The sequence below is a fragment of the Dipodomys spectabilis genome, unplaced genomic scaffold (genome assembly GCF_019054845.1).
Source record: "Dipodomys spectabilis isolate Male_0828 unplaced genomic scaffold, ASM1905484v1 ptg000126l, whole genome shotgun sequence".
NCBI classification, from domain to species: domain Eukaryota; kingdom Metazoa; phylum Chordata; class Mammalia; order Rodentia; family Heteromyidae; genus Dipodomys; species Dipodomys spectabilis.
In genome coordinates this window covers 3,852,169-3,868,641 of record NW_024870803.1, presented here as the reverse complement: position 1 = coordinate 3,868,641, position 16,473 = coordinate 3,852,169, and the positions used below count along the sequence as shown (strand labels likewise).

General features: G+C 47.6%; 2 protein-coding genes across 3 annotated transcripts in view; one reads left to right on the top strand and one right to left on the bottom strand.

The window, feature by feature from the left end:
• Nucleotides 1-7,802, top strand: part of Slc22a3 (solute carrier family 22 member 3) — a 71,990-nt gene extending 64,188 nt beyond the window's left edge. The window contains exons 8-12 of one of the 2 annotated variants that reach the window (XR_006148895.1): nucleotides 1,762-1,870; nucleotides 2,702-2,814; nucleotides 5,377-5,476; nucleotides 6,461-7,535; nucleotides 7,614-7,802. Coding sequence is in view for 1 of the 2 variants with exons in the window: in XM_042689738.1 (XP_042545672.1) it covers nucleotides 1,762-1,870; nucleotides 2,702-2,814; nucleotides 5,377-5,476; nucleotides 6,461-6,521 (383 nt within the window). In the remaining variant the exon portion in view is untranslated. Of the gene's footprint in view, nucleotides 1-1,761; nucleotides 1,871-2,701; nucleotides 2,815-5,376; nucleotides 5,477-6,460 lie in introns of both variants that reach the window. The other variant, XM_042689738.1, reaches the window with a different exon arrangement.
• Nucleotides 7,803-8,374: 572 nt separating this feature from the next.
• Plg (plasminogen) overlaps nucleotides 8,375-16,473 on the bottom strand; it is a 33,294-nt gene continuing 25,195 nt past the window's right edge. Inside the window, exons 15-19 of the mRNA XM_042689764.1 lie at nucleotides 16,083-16,157; nucleotides 15,645-15,785; nucleotides 13,351-13,457; nucleotides 9,369-9,514; nucleotides 8,375-8,798 (exon numbers count right to left, since the gene is read on the bottom strand). Of these exons, the coding sequence (XP_042545698.1) occupies nucleotides 8,637-8,798; nucleotides 9,369-9,514; nucleotides 13,351-13,457; nucleotides 15,645-15,785; nucleotides 16,083-16,157 (631 nt within the window). The 3' untranslated portion in view covers nucleotides 8,375-8,636. The remainder of the gene's footprint in view (nucleotides 8,799-9,368; nucleotides 9,515-13,350; nucleotides 13,458-15,644; nucleotides 15,786-16,082; nucleotides 16,158-16,473) is intronic.

Genomic DNA, 16,473 nt, shown 5'->3' with positions numbered 1-16,473 from the left:
CCTCATCTGTAGCCTGTTGCTTCCAGCGCACATTTCTGAATGCTAACCAAAATCTGGAAAACCTGCTGAAGCGGAAAGTGGGAGTCCCACCCAGAGAGCCCTGGCTCTGGGCCGGCCGGGCCCCGCGCTTGCTGCTCTTCAGGGGCAGAGGAGAGATGGCCGTGAGTGCAGACATCTTCGTTATCAGCTCAGATGCTTCAGCTATGGGTGTTGTTTTATTAAATCAAGACTTTTATAAACAAGTTTCATGGACAACTTCAGTGCATATTTAGCTTTTCTGTCCTTTTTTCTGGTCTTGGAGGCTAGCACTCTATCTCTTGAGCCACAGCACCACTTTGCCGCCTTTTTTTTTTTTTGAGTAATTTATTGAAGATGAAAGTCTCACGGACTTTCCTGCCTGGGCTGGCTTCAAACCAAGATCCTCAGGTCTCAGCCACCTGAATAGCTAGGATTACAGGCCTGAGCCACTGGTCCCTGGCTCCTGTTTAGATTTTCAACTAAGGCTAGAACTGTTTGATGGGAAGGGGTGGGCAAAAAAGAACAAAACTTAAAAAACTGAGTTGGGCACTGGTGGCTCTCATCTGTAATCCTAGCTAGTCAAGAGGCTGAGATCTGAGGAATGCTGTTCAAAACCAGCCTGAGTAGAGCTCTTATCTCCAATTAACTACCAAAAGCCAAAACTACCAAAAGCTGTGGCTCAAGTGGTAAAGTACCAGGCTTCAGGGAAAGAGCCAAGTAAGGTTGCAAGGCCTTGGGTTCAAGCCCTTGTTGTCCCACGGAATATATACAAATACCAACAATTGAAACACACATGCACACACACACACATATACACAGGAGGAAATGAAAATAACTAGTCAATTCAGTAGGAGAGTTAGCACCATCCAGGTCAATCCTTCATGGGTATCATGGTCTGCCTACTCTAAAGACTGGCTGTAATCTAAAGACTTGACTCTTTTCCAAGTCATCTAGGGAAGAATAATATAAATTGTGCAACTCTTAAGAAATTTAAAGGTCTGCTCATTAGAGTTCTAATTACATTTCTTCTGCCTTTAAAACAAAATAAAGAAGACAGTGTGTGACACATGCTTATAATCCCAGCAGTAAGGAGGCTGAGGCAGGAGGATCGACAGTTTCCTGGAACTTTTGCTAGCCTGGGCCACATAGTAAGACCTTGTGGCTCTCACTGGGGTGGGGGGGGGGGGAAGAGAAGGAGGAAAGAAGAGAGGAAAGAGGAAGGAAGAAAGGAGGGAAGGAGAGAGAGAGGGAGGGAAAGGAAGGAGTGCAATGAAAGAAGGAAGGAAAGGGAAGGGAAAAAGGAAGGATTGTAAAGAAAGGAAGGCAGGAAGAAAGGAGGGAGGAAGGGTGATGATGATGAAGGTGGTGTCTCCTAGAGAATGTTTGACACTTGGTTACTCTTTAAGAGGTATGCATCTACTACTGTGTAAGAACCTGGCTCTTCTCAGATGATTTCTTGAGGGAGCAGCGGGATGAGGGAAGAAGAGAATGAATGCAACGTGCCATCGAGAGCACACGGAATTGATGTCCCATTCCAAAGATCCCAGTGCGCAAAGCCTAGCTAACGTCTTCTGCTTATTGTCCAAATACGTCTAAACTATTAGAAGCCTCCATCGTGTGTGTGTGTTAAAAGTTCACCAAGCTTTGATTCAGGGGACACTCTGCAAGTGCCTTTCGTTGTTTTGTACAATGCTGTTGACATCTGACCCCCGACTCTCCCCATCCACCATCTTGTGTTTGCAGGGCTACCATGGTTACGGACCACCGTTGCTACCCTGGGACGGCTAGGGATAACCATGGCCTTTGAAATTGTTTATTTGGTCAATTCGGAATTATACCCAACAACGTTACGGTAAATCCAACTTACACCTTATGACGTTTTCCCCCCTAAATAACTCTTGTTGCTAAACATTTCCTAGCTTGGTGCTGTATTAGCCTGGGCTGAATTCAGGCAGTATAGAAGCTACGCTCTGAGCTCTAGCTGCGTTTTGCATTGCCGCCTGCCTGCCACGGTTTGCAGTAGAAGTGTGGCTGACATCAGTGTCTTCAGACAGCGCTAGAGTTTTGTACAAAGACGCTAACGTTGAAATAGTAAAGGCTGGGAATACTAGCTTAAACTAGTGCTGGCTAAATAATCCGCTTTTGTCAACACCACCCTGCTTCAAGGCCCTGGCCTCACCTCTGATGACAGGGTGTGTCTGGGGTAGTGAGCAGCTGGCTATGGAAGGATCATGTGACTATTGGGGGCACGTGACTACAGTGGGATCACGTGATTGTGTGGATCACGTGACTGTGGTGGGATCACATGATTTGGGGGGGATCATGCAACTATGGGAGGATTGCGTGAACCATGCATGGACTGGCACTATGGGCTTCCTTGGCTGGGGAAAATTCCATGGCGCACACCTTGCAGGGTACCAGAATAGCACACGCATGCCCCGGGACGGCTGACGGATAAAAGTCTTTGCACCAACATGGGTGACTTTCTTGCTGCCCTTACCACTAAACAGTGCAGAATGGAAATGGTTTGCTCAAAGCTCCAGATAGCCATTTTCAAAATGAAAAGCAATAGAAATCAAAAGTATCGTCACTATTTCCAAACCTTAACACATCTAAACATTTCCATTATTTTGACTTGACCTATTTAAATAATTTTCCTGTAAACCCACGTTTTATTCCACAGGAACTTTGGAGTTTCCCTGTGCTCAGGCCTGTGTGACTTGGGTGGGATCATAGCGCCATTTCTCCTCTTCCGCCTGGCGGCCGTGTGGCTGGAGCTACCTCTGATCATCTTTGGTAAGAACTCATTTCCTACGTCCCTCCGTGCTTTCCTGTAAACATTTGCCACTCCTGGCCTTTACTTCTTCCTCTTTCTGTGATAACTGTGTCTGCTTTGAGGAGCCAGTCTCCTAGCGATAAAATCAGAAATGCTAATGGTTATAAGTTACATGACAGGTTGGTGGCGAGGGGTGTGTTCAGGTTAGTCTTCTTTGCATCAGCTCTGAATGAAAACTAAACATTAGAAAGCTCTTTAATAATATTAGAGAATGGAAACGAAAATGTTCAGAACGGGACAGCACCAGTTGTTCACGCCTATGAGAAAAATTTCCCCACATGAGAGGTGTGGGCTGCATTCCCTCAGGAGGAAGACACGCCCGTGTCCTCCAGGCTAGCAGAAGGAGTCCAGTGTGGGAAGCAAGAGGGGACAGGTCACAGGAAAGGGCAGCCAGCTCGCAGAGGGTCTGGAGTCTGGTCACCAGGAAAGGGCAGCCAGTTTAGATGGGGTCTTCTCAGGCTGCGCAGGTTTTGCTCCTCACTCCACGGCAGGGCGTGGTGACTGCTAGATGTGAATCCAGTTCATGCAAGCTGGACTGCAGCTTAGAAAAGAGATGGGGGCAGATGTACACATGAAGCGGGGAGAGACAACATTCGCAGGAGATGACTAAAGAGTGCTGTGTGTGAGTAGGAGACCATGGGGGCTCAGTCCAGGCATGCGTGGCTGCGAGGACAGGGAGGAATGGACAGATTCTGGAAACACATTCAGAGTCCGGTTGGCAGCCAGGGCGGTGGCACAGCCAACGGAGCTGTGATCTTAAAGGCCTGGTGAAGCAAAGCTCTGGTCTGGGTCTGCAGGAAGCAAGAGAACAGGATGAGGCCAACAGGAAGCACCAAGAACCATAGAGATTTGACATCTGAGCCCAGAAGGAAGTGTGGACTGAGGGTTAGAGACCTGTGCATGCCCATCACAAGTGAGACAGGAGCAGAGACCAGCAGGTGGGACGTAAGAGCTGAGGGCCAGGGTGAGGAGAGAAGGGGGAAGCAGGGCAAGCTGGCAGAGCGAGGCAGGCTGGTCAGTAGGACCGAGAAGCATGGTCGCTGGCTCTGGAAGAGGGATGTGGTGTGTTGGCGACTGGAACAGGGCTGGGAGGACGGGCAGTGGGACTTACGCTGCAGCAGGGCGGGGTGATGTATGTGATGTTCTGGAATTGGCTTGGACCAGCTCACCAAGGACAAAGGTCACATATTCAAGAAGCTTGTGAGCCAGTTGTTCAATATACCCGTTATTTAAAAACATGGGGTAGAGCTATACATTTACAGCAGAGGTTCATAAACACGTTTCCTCGGTTCTTCATTCATGTTTGGTGCTGGAATGTGTGTTCTGGAGATACTTTGTACCTGCACCACCTTGATGGTGGGAATATCTTTGAACGGAGCTCTACTACCCATCTCTCCTCAGTGCCACGTTCAAAGAGGCCGCATGGGCAGCTCAGCATGTCCACCCATGGAGTAGACAAAGCTTCAGGTCAGGGCTTTATTTTCTGGAGGTGGTTGTTGATCATTTACCAATACCCCATGAAGACTACAAAGTCACGGAGCTGATTGAAGACAACATTTCAAGAATTTTGGCTCTTAAGGGTGGTGGCAACTTAAGGGTGATGAGAGGTCAGCCAACAGCCCATTGAAGACAAGAGTATAAGGTGTTTGAATTCTTGTTTTGTTTTGTTGGGTCCATTCGTGGGGCCTGAACTCTGGGCCTGGGCACTGTCCCTCAGCTCTTCAGCTCAAGGCTAGCGCTCTACCACTTGAGCCACAGCACCACTTCTGGCTTTTTTTTCTTTTTGCTTATGTGGTGCTGAGGAATCGAACCCAGGGCCTCAGGTATGCAAGGCAAGCGCTCTACCACTGAGCCACCTTCCCAGCCCAAGGTGTTTGAATTTTTCTAGCAGGTTGGAGATCAGGACAAAGTAAATTAATCATGTAGTAGGAGCCTGGAGACACGTGTGAACAAAGCCTCGCTCTTGGGCAGAGCTAAGGCTTACAGTATGCCATGATGGGAGGAACAGAAGGAAAGAATGCAATGCAGCCCTAACTATCAGGGAACAGAATTGGAAGGATTCCTCTCTGCTGGTTTCTATTTTCCTTGCAAGGCAGGGCTCTCAGGAAACAGAGCAGCATCCGCCCCCCCCCCCCAATGCCCAGAGTGGTCACAGTGATGGCCACATAAAATCAGATTGGCTGGTGACATCATGGCCATCCTTGTTTGCATATGTATGCTCTGTGATGTTCCCACCACAATGAAATCACCTTAAGACACAATTCTCAGAGTCCGGGCCCATGATTATGGTCACATGACTAATTGTGTGCTAAATGAGCAAGCACAGGGACCACAGTGGTGACCAGGATTTGAGGGAGGTGGAAAGACTGAAGGTAGTGTAAGAGGGGGTGCTGGTTAGCAGAGGATGGAGGATGCCATTGCTGAGTCACGTAAGGTCGGCGAGCAGCGCAGCTCGCTGAGGGAGCGGGAGTGGGGGCGAAGGCCTGGGTGATTCTGGGCTGTGATGCGTCCCCTTTCTGTAGGTGTGCTGGCATCCGTCTGTGGTGGCCTTGTGATGCTCTTACCGGAAACCAAAGGTATCGCCTTGCCAGAAACAGTGGATGATGTTGAAAAACTTGGCAGGTATTGTACAAATTCAGTACATATTAAACGAAAGCAGCAGTTTAAGCCACGAGGGGAAAGGTGTTATTAAGAAAACCGAATATCCGTAGGGAAAAAAATAACATCAGATTTTCATTTCATGTCCTAAGTAAAAGAAGTTCAAGGTAGATTTAAAAGGTTACCTAAAAAAAAAAGTTTAAAAAGAATATGTGCTATTTTTAAAATGTGGTTGAGAGCATCTCCAATTAAGGTATTAAAACTCAGACGTGAACTAAAGAAAGGGACTAATGAGGTGTCAGCGGAATAATTTAAATGTGGGCCATTAGAGAACAGGCGGAAACTCATAAAATATTCAGAATGTGCATTACTCCACAGAGATGAAAAGAAATGGAGCTTGTCTATATGGAATGAAACAAGGAGCCAGTGAAGATTGTTCACACGCCAGATGAAATGCAAACAATGTTGAAAGATAGGCAGATAAAGAAATCAGAGGTTACACAGATCAATAGATAGGTAGGTAGAGATAGATAGATAGATAACACAGACACTTAGAAGATAGATATAAACATGAATAAGTAAGTATATAGACATAAGACAGATAATAAGATACATAGATAAGAGATAGTAAGAAGTCAAGATAGATGTTATATATACATATATAAATATATATAGATACATAGATAAATATATAGACCAAAGATAGAAAATAGATACATAGGTAGGCAGACAGATGATAGGCAGACAAGCCAGATGGTGGGAATACCCAGCTGTTCTCCGATTGGTCTGATTCATTGGTAGCCAATCCCTAGGTTGTGGCTGGAGATTTTTGTTTTGCAAGCACAGTAAGTCTTTCTTAGGAAAGTTCTGGGGATGATTAATCAATCTGATTTTTCAAAATAGTGTCAGAAATTGGAACAATGAGATCACTGTATAACTTAGCTGTTTCCTCTAAGGGGTTGCATAATCATTCACAAGGACTTTTTCTGTTCTCTTTTGTTTTGTCAGTTCACATTCTCATCAGTGTGGCAGGAAAAAGAATATTCAGGTTTCCAGCTCTCATGTCTGAGGCCCCCGCGGAGCCGGAAGGAAGGCATTGTGCAGATGTCTCCCTCCCTCCTTCCCTCCGTCCCCCTCCTCCAGAAGCTGAGCTGGAGGGATGGGCACTTCAGCTCCGCCCCACGGTGCCCTTCTAAGCATCTTCTGCACCATACGAAGACGCACTGTCTGGAGTATTTTTATATGATATTGGATGAGCTAGTACTTTCACGCTACCATGAGGAACACGCGTGGCTACTTTAGCAAAGCTCCTTTAGGTGCACACCACCCTTTCTGGGTTTTCTCTTGGGTTGGAGCAATGCCTTTTCCCCCCTGGGTTGCAGGGAGATGAAAGGCTGTAACAGTCTCAGGAAGCTCCAGCAAGGATAGAGGCAGATGACATGCAATCAAGGAGCCAGGACAGGCCCAGAAATCTTTCAGCCAATCTGACAAGGGACGGAACACCGAACCCAGCATTCTGAGGAGCCTTGGTGAATAAAGGTTTGTGGGTGGCACCAGCTTTCTCAGTCTACCTTGGCTTGCACAGTCCTTGCAGGGTGGACGGGTCAGATGTCTTCTCCACCCACCTCTTCTCGAGCACCTGAGGTTCAAGGCCATGTTCTCTAAATAAGAACAGGCATGCTGTACAATTTGAGGCTTTGTCTCTATTATTTATACGGTAAGTTTGGGATATTTTTGTCTTCTTTTAGTGGACACCAAGAGCCCTAAATTCCATTCTTTACCAAACAAAAAACCATGGATTATGATTTCCTGGGTTTTATGATTTTAAAAATAAAAGGATATTGATGTTGCATTTGTTCAGGTGGTGCCCATGATCAAGAGTGGAAAAAAAATATGGACAAAAAAACACGGACACTTCTAATTCAAGAAATGTGGGGCTTAAACACAATACAGTGTTCTACTTTATATGTTATATTTTTTCAGTACATACCTTATGCTGATTTTTTTAATGATAGACTTTGTGTGGACAGATAAAATGGGTACCAAAGGTTAACCTTACCAATGAGGAAGAAACATATACATGGTGAGTGTGTGTGTCTGTGTGTGTGATCATATATAAGATGTATGTGCTGATTGTAAAATAATCTTTTTAACCCACCAGGCACATCAGAATTGAATGTGATGTTTCTACTTCCGAAAATACCGTATTCACCCTGCACTCATACACATTTGAATTTTTGCTTCTCTTTGCCACAAAATGGCTGTTGCTCTTTGGTATCTGTCACCATTGGATTGTATTTTGAGTTGATATTTTTGTTTGGTAACAATAAAAAAAGTTTAAATTGTTAAGAAAAAAACAACAGTCCCTCCTTTCTCTTTCTTCCAAACATGTGTCACCCTAAAACACTCTCTCCGTGTGGCAACACATACTCCATGCCACTTCCAAATGTGGAAGCTAGTTCATGATGGGAAAGAAACAATCTACCTTCAGCACTGGTATGTGAAACCATTCCTGCCGGCACTAGGGTAGGACCCACAAGGACGCACAGACTCAGCTGGTCTTCTATCACAGCCCCACTCATGCCATAATCTCTGCTCGGTGTCCCCTGAGCTGTGCTGAAGCTGAGTCATCAGTACAATGCCCAAGAAGAGAAGTTGTTGTCCTGGCTCCCCATACATGTGTTGGTTTTGAACCCGTTCCTCACAAGTCCAGAAAGAACCAGAAGATGTGTGTCAGGCTGTCTTTAGCAGTAATGTCACAGTATAAGTGACATACTAGATCTTTCTCTGAGATCTTGCTGCTTCATCCTGCATGCTTTTTGAAAACAAGCTAACTCCAGTGTGTCCACTAAAAATTCATAAGGTGAATGAAGAGCATGAAAATACTGAAGCTTCCCCCCCTCAAAAAAAAATTAAATTAAATCAATGTAAGTACACAGTTTATTGTCAACAACATCCCACATATGTTGTCTTGGTATGACAGAATCCAGCAGCTTATAGACAGGAAAAAATTTATTCACAGTAATACAAAAAATAAAAATGCTGGGGTCTGGCAGCAGATGCTGGCTAAGTACAGGGTCTTAGTTTAATTATTGTAGATTATCTGTGACATTCTGAATTCCCTACCCGAGTTCCAGCACATAAGGTAAGTCTATGTTTAAGGTATGTTTATGCTCCACTTTAGTTAATTATTCTTCATGACTCCCTCAATCCAAGTAACAAACCTTGAAACACGAACGTAGACACCAGGCTTATTGGGGCGCGCACAGCCAAGACCCCAAGAAGTGACTCCTTGTAAAACGTATTTGTCCTTCTCAAAGCAAACCAGTGGCCCTCCACTGTCGCCCTGGAAAAGGAGGGAAAAGGGTCTTTATGAGGATGAAGAGGCTACCTTTGATAATGGGATTTCAGATCTCTGCGAACTGTATGCAAGTCTTCCCAGAACTTGAAACTGGAAAGGATCTTACAAACATATCATTTGAACAGGTAAATGTTCTGGTTCTTAGCAGAATATATGCAGCAAAACCACAAATTTCCTTTTCTCTGGGAAACAATCCCTTGTAAATACACTGTCCTTGTCCACTCCTGCTGGGGTTTCTTTCAGGCCTGAGCATAGTTGTAGAGAAGTACAACTGTTCTCCATCCTGGATTCTCTATCTCCCTTCTTGCTGGAAAAACCCACAGTGTCATGTGACCTGTGGAAGTTGTGGTACTGGGACCCCTTCCTGACTGCCTGACTAGAACTAAGCTCCTGGAGATTCACCTTCAGTGATGATCTTAGGTATTTAGGGGCAGACCACAGAGTTTCTCAACAGTGATGTGGGGCCTCGGGTTGGCAAACCCTCTTGATTTTCCCACTTGAGGCTGAGACAGGCCAACTTCTAACCAATGTGGTTCTTCTTCAGACTTTCCTTACCTGGCAGCTGTCAGTACCACCAGCCAAATGTCCAGCGCAGAGTTCCGTCGACCTGACTCTTCCGTTCAGGTACTCGTAGCGATTGCATACCTTGTTCTCGATCACAGGGAGCTGAGCCTCCTTCAGAAGGCCGGCACCAAAGGTTCCTGTGTTGGAAGAGTAAAGAAATGGTCATTGAAGCCAACACATGATCCTGAGGAAACTTCTAGAACATGAGAGCAGAATGGCAGGTCTTGTTTGTGCTCATGGTTGAGTAACACAAGGAGCTGTCAGCACATTTTTGTTTTACAGAAGGCATTGTGAGTCTTCTGGATAGTGTTTGGGGAATTGTTTGCTTACTTTTAACATCTATAAACAAATAAATTTAGTATGTGAGGAGAGTTTAAAAAATGTCCTTGCTGCTATTTGTATATATTCAGGCTATAGAGAAGCTCGTGATTTGACATCTTTCCTTCCCATTTGTTGTTACAGCATAAGGACTTTTTAATGTAATACTACAATTTTGTTATAATATTTTGATGGTGCATGGCTATATAATGCTTTTGAGGTTTCCTCTTAGAATAAGAAAAATGTGGTGGTCAGGTGCATAACATCGTGATTGTCGTAAGTTCCTCTTTAATGTACCCTTCTAATTGGTTAAGAAAGTGAATTTTATATTGTGTATATATTATTGCAATAAAAAGTGAAAATAGCTATCAGTCACTGGGAGCTAACCCAGGCATCAGTTCACAATATGCACATCGCCTTACCCCGCACTCGAGTCCTGTGGAGCAGGCCCTTAATTAAGGAAACTGAGGCTTATAGAGGTTGGCCCCGCTCTTGCATCTCACATCTTAATGTTCTGTCATATAGTTTGTCCTCATTCTGTGCGTTCTGAGTCTGAGTTCCCGGAAATCATATAGACGTATTTACGGTTCCTCAAAGCATTGCCAAATTATTGCCTAAAAGGCTATGGTGGTATAAAATGCTCTAGAAAATTGTCATCATACCCTTGCAAATATTCCTAGTATACTATTATTAAAACATTTTAACTTTTAACGTATTAGCTAGTGTAACAGGTGAGTATTATCCAGATTTGTTTTCTAACATGCGTTGGCTTGACAATTAAAGCGTCGTGTTTTACTGGCTGTATGACCTCATATGACGGGTGTGGGTAGAGCCGCTTCTCTGGCTCTGCAGACTGCAATGGGGCCCTTGCAGAATCGCTGGGGTAAATGCTGTCTTTCCTGAAGGACACACCCGGGCCTGGGCTAGCTCAGGGGTTCTGAGATCATCCCGTTTTCCTTCTGCAAGCCTGGCTTTTCTCCAAGTTTTGCAAGGCATATTTTTTTTCTATGCTGACAGAGGACAGCCAAGGAAAGGCCCACTAACCCTTCCCAAGACTTGGACTACCCTGGGATGATTGCCTCAGGCCCAAAAAACTTGCACTAAATCTGGACCTCACAGGGGTCCATAACAGGCTTGTGTGAATGAATGCCCTGTCCAAAGCAGAGCTCAGTCCTGTCTGTGAGGAGGAAGGGCCCGACTCCTAAACCCTGGGCGAGCAGGGAAGAGTGTGGTCTGGAGTTAGTGGAAGAGTAGAAGCTGAAAGCTAGCTAATGCAGTGAATGCAGTCGAGTGTTCTTGTGTGTGAGCACACTGCCGGGTGGCAGGAAGTTCATGTGGTCTGTGCGGAGGTGCTGCCATCCTGTGACTGGCATAGAGAAAGCACTTCTGAGGGCTGGGAGCTGGCATCTGCCTTTGGGACAGCTCAGGGGAGCTAACAGGAGTGGACCACGGGAAAGCCGGAAAGCCCCGCTACAGCAGGTGCCCTGAGAGCACCCAGCCACCTGACCAGAGCCGGAAGATCCCCTCACCTCAACGTCTGTAGACACAAAGGCAAGAGAGGGAGGAGCTGGATCTGTGTGAGAGGCTGAGAGCATCATCTGACTATAGGTCAGCATTGTTTGTGCAGTAAGCTATGTGATTCTCCCAGTTAATATTCCAAGGAGGTTGGTGACAGGCTTGGGAGTGACAGGTTGTTTCGTGCAAGCAAGTGGTCAGAAATACAAGGCGATGGACCGCGGAGGGGGGGGGGGGCTCCCTTGGGGTTCTATCAGGCTCAAGTACACACGGGTTGTGTGCTATGTGGTGTTGATTGATGATGCCGATGCTGATGGTAATGGTGATGGTGTGGTGATGGTGCTGCTAATGGTGATGGTGGTGCTGATGGTGATGGTCACCATGGTGATGGCGTTGATGATGGTGGTAATGATGATGGTGATGATGATGACGATGATAATGATGATGGTGGTGCTGGTACATAATATTAGTTCTTACAATGGCCTGATAAGGTAGTACAGATAGGAACAGTGAGTCTTCGAGGGGCTAAATAACTGCTCAGTGTCACACAGGTGGTAGAACCAGAACTCACTCCCAGATCCTTATCATTTCAGATCTCCCTTAAGTACGGTGGAGGACATATGTTCATTTTTTTCTGCCGGCTTGGTAGCTTCGCACCCCACATTCCATAATCCTCCTGGGGGACCGACCCCTTGCCCCCCTCTGAGAGTGAGTGGGGGTCTGCCCCAGCTGCAAGAGGAACTGATGATGCAGGCCTGAGCCGGCTGTGACTGGTTCCGAAGCAGCCTGTGCCCTGAGTCCAGGGTCCCAGAGTTGGGCACAGTACGGTCTGGGGAAGGTCGTCTCCTTCATTCCCCTGAGCAGACCCAGAGCCAGCACAGCTCTGCAGCCACACAGGGGGCCCATGTGTGCCCAGGTGGTACCTTGACCATGGCTGGACTGGGCCCACGCCCGGGCCCAGTGTGGGGGCCAGCAGACTTGACCGTTCCATGTGAATTCCACCCCCTCCTTTTGGTTGGTTTTGGTTTGGGTTGTTTGCTTAGTCTAATTTAAATTGGATTTCCTGGCGCTTGAAGAAAGAGTGGTATTATTGGTTGTGACTGTGTTCCCTATTTTTAGTCACCATGGCTGTTCATAAAGTGTGGCGCGTGTGTCTGCTTCCTTCATTCCCTCTACAACTACTACGGCCACGGTGCACAGCTCATTGTACAGCCTAGGAACCCATCCCTTAGGCTTTGCTCAGTACTTCTGCCTGAGGAAAGGAAGCTGAGGCCATTTTTGCCAAACCTTCACCTTCTCGGGCCTCAGCTTCCTCATTAGTAAATGGGAACACTAATACCTAACTCACAGGAACGAACATTCAAGCTTTCAATGCAAAGCCCAGGCACCGCCGGGCCTGGGAGCCTCAGTTGGTGCCCAGTTTCCCTTCCTTGGTCTTCGCGTCAGACTCAGAAGTGTGGAAAAGAAAAAGAGGAAATCTGTGAGCGGAGGGAAGCCAGCTTCTAAGTGATTTGGGCCAGCAGTACTTAATGTTAGGTTGTTGGTTGGTTTACTTTTGTTTGTTTGCTGGCTTGCTTTTTAGGCCACCAAACTTTTCTCCAATTGTAAATGCTTTCTAGCTCAAGACAGAGCCAGTTCCCTCTCCGACTTTTCTGAGAGGGAGGCAGAGGTCCTACAATATCCTTCATACACCCAACATCAACACAGGCCTCGGCAACAGGTTCCACATGAGGATTTCTCCCCACGCCTCACCCCTCCCCCAACGCAATGCCACCCTGGCGTCTCTCCCCCAGCCCTCGGCATGTTATGCACAAGACATGTAGTTATTTGGGAAGCACACGTGCTCTTGTTGCTTGCACATGAAAAAATAATTACTTCCTGGGTCAAAAATCCTCTTCCTGGGGTGGCAGGAGAGCCACTACAGTGAGGAGAGTCAACGGATCACTTCCACCCTCCGTCCCCCCCCTCCCCCGCCTTGCCCACAAGCCTTGGTGGCTGACAGGTTATGGAGACACAGACAGGTGCTCAGAAAAAATCAGGACCGGGGTGGAGAGGACCACAGACAAGACTTTGAACGCCCTTTCCCCAAATGCTCGACTGTCACCCAGACGGTAGGCAAGGACCCTGGAATTGGTCTCACCTTGGGTTTCTCCCCAGCCAGTGATGTAACACACCGTCCGGTCAGCGACCACGTAGTTGGGGGATGGCAGACAAGCGGGGATAACTTTGTCCGTGATGACGGCAGGGCTGGAAGGAAAACAGCAACCGTTAGCCTTGAGTCGCCTGCTGGGGCCTTGTGTCCTTCCTCCATGGACCGCCCATCTCCACGTCTCCCTCCCTCCCTCCCTCCCTCCCTCCCTCCCTCCAAGCTGGTGTTTCCTTGCTTCACTGGTGGAACAACATGGGAAGGAACGCTTCACCTCAGGTTGGCCTTCAGTTTCCCATGAGCTAAGCAAATGTAAGATTCTATTTGAAAAGTGTGTGTGTGTGTGTGTGTGTGTGTGTGTGTGTGTGTGTGTGTGTGTGGTGTGGTGTGTGTGTGTATGGTAAGAGAGAGCGCATTCCTCCATCTGCAGGGACATTTGCACGACTGGAATTTCATGCTCAGGGCTTCATCTACTCTGACTTAGGAGCACAGTGGTCAGAAGCAGAACATCTGGCTGCAGGTGTGCCTCAGGCTGCAGGTGTGGCAAGTCTCGGGGTAGGTAGAGCAAGTTGCTCCACCTTTTGAACCCTCATCAGCCCTGGTCTACTAGCCCTAGCTACTCGGGAGGCTGAGATCTGAGGATCTCAAATCCAGCCCAGGCAGGAAAGTCTATGAGACTTTATCTCCAATAAACCACCAGAAAAATCAGAAGTGGTGCTGTGGCTCTAGTGGTAGAGCACTAGCCTTTTGATGAAGAGCTGAGGGACCGCGCCCAGGCCCTGAGCTCAAGCCCCATGACTTGGTGAGTCATCCTCACCAATCTCAAACCTCTGCTTCTCCAGAGACACCGGTGTGGACTCAGCCTCTTAGAGGTTAGTATTAGGTTTCTTTCCTAGACATGAAGTTCCCTAGTGTACCCCTTTAGGGCTGGTGTGGGGTGTGGGGTGCATACATGAGATCTCAAAGCATACCTGGCTTATTGGAGACACTGCTGGGACCAAACTTTGCTAACTTACTTGTTCAAGACATCCGCTCACGCTGCCCACACCCCAGACCACAAGGAGAGGAGCCCTTGTGTCGACACGCTTGCCGGCTTGCCGGCATCCGTGGGGGGACGCGGGAATTGGCTGCGTTTCAGACTAAGGCCCCTTCTTTCTTTCTAGAGCCTCACTGCTCAGGTTTCAGATAAGAGAGGCTGCCCCTCCCCCCCCAGGAGTGGACCAGACCTAGAAGAACAGCATTCGGACGCCAGCCCCCAGGCCAGCTGCCCCGCTGCCCAGTTCCCCACTGCCAGCATCATGCCAGCCTGGCATCGCCGCACCCTCATCCAGAACCCGTCCGCTCGTGCCCGTGGCCTGTCCTAAATGAGCTTTTCTCAACACAGCCATCTGCAGGTGAGTTGTCTCTACTGTTTCCAAACATTTCTAACACTGCGGTAGAAGCAAATGTAGCCCCGTGCCAGGCATCACAGAACCCCACTTCAGCAGGAAAAAAACGAAACCACGGGAGATCATAGTGCTAGAATTTGCCTTTGTGAATTGTTAGTGCATGTTTTGTTTTGCTTTTTTACATTGTAAGATTTCTTTCTCACTCCCTCTCTCTCACTCACTCTTTTTAAATATAATTTTATTGTTATCCTCTTTTTTTTTTTTTTGTCGATGGTGCGGCTTGAACTCTGGGCCTGGGCACTGTCCCTCAGCTCTTCAGCTCAAGGCAAGCGCGCTACCACCTGAGCAACACACCACTTCCCATGTTCTGGTGGTTAGTGGAAATAAGAGTCTCACAGACATTCCTGTCTGGGTGGCTTTTAATTGTGATCCTCAGATCTCATCCTGAGTAGCTAGGATCAGAGGTATGAACCTCCAGCGCCTGGCATTATGGAATTTTAAAGGCTCTGGAATACATAATCTCATTCAGTTGTGTTGAAGAGACTTGTCATGGTTGCTAATCCTGTGAATGTCCCTTAGCACTGAGTGAGCTGTGGGAGCCACGGGTCACCTCCTGCTCCTCCTCTTTTTCTGCATGAGGAAACCGAGCTCTAGTGCTGTTCTTAGGACCACCACATGGTGGGGGCAGGCCTGCGGCTATGTCCTGCTTTTCTGATGAATCTGGTGTGGTTCGCTACAACCTAGCTCCATTCCTATCCTAGCCAGCATCTCCCCACTACCATTCCATGGTTACGGCTCCTCCCACTACCTCTCCATGGTTATGGCTCCTAAACCCCAGGCAAAAGCAAAGGACTTCCCTGAGCTCCAGGCATGAGCACAGGGGCATGGCGTTGGTGATACCTGCTCAGCTTCAGCAAGGCAATGTCAGCCCTGGAAGGCTCCGGGAACAGCCTGGACACTTCTATTTCCTGAACATCGGATTCCAGATTCACTTCCTTGTGTGCGCCCAGGATGACTTTGTAGGATGCAGGCCTGGAAGACCTAGAAAAGACGGTGACATCAGAGGGGAAAGAGTCCCTCCCCTTCCTCTGTTTAGACCCATAACCACCAGAATCAGTGAGTCCTGAGTGGTGGGAAACAAAATGTGTGATGAGCCTAGACTTGTAAGTTAAGGAATGATCTTGAACTGCTCTGAGAGGAGGGGACAGAGACTAACACCCGTGGCAGCCAATGGATTGTCCAGGCCACAGAGTCACTGGACTGGGTTTGGAGGGAGGGAAAGGAGGGAGGGAGGGAGTCTCTAGGACAAGGGTTCATGTCAATTGCCTAGGAACATACTTCTCCAAGCAGTGGGCAGCGGTCAACACCCACTCCGGGGATATCAAGGTGCCTCCACAGAAGTGCTGTCCAAATCTAGGGGAGAACAAGAGTCAGGAATTTAGTTCAAATCAGACAGTCTATTTTGTGCTGTTGTGTAAAATGCCAGGAAGACAGTTTACTTGGTTTTGGTAATGCTTCTATTCCTCAGAGGCTAATGACCAATCAACAGGACAGCAGGAATACTAAATTCCTGCAGGGGAATTTTCTCAGAGGTCTTGTCCACACCATTCTTAAGAATGGCTGGGGGAAGCTCAAGCGCAGTCTGGCCACAGAGATCGACACCCCCTCCCCCCATCTGTGGCTTTGACCCGTTAGCCCTGGATTCCAACAGGAGCCACCACTGGCCAGG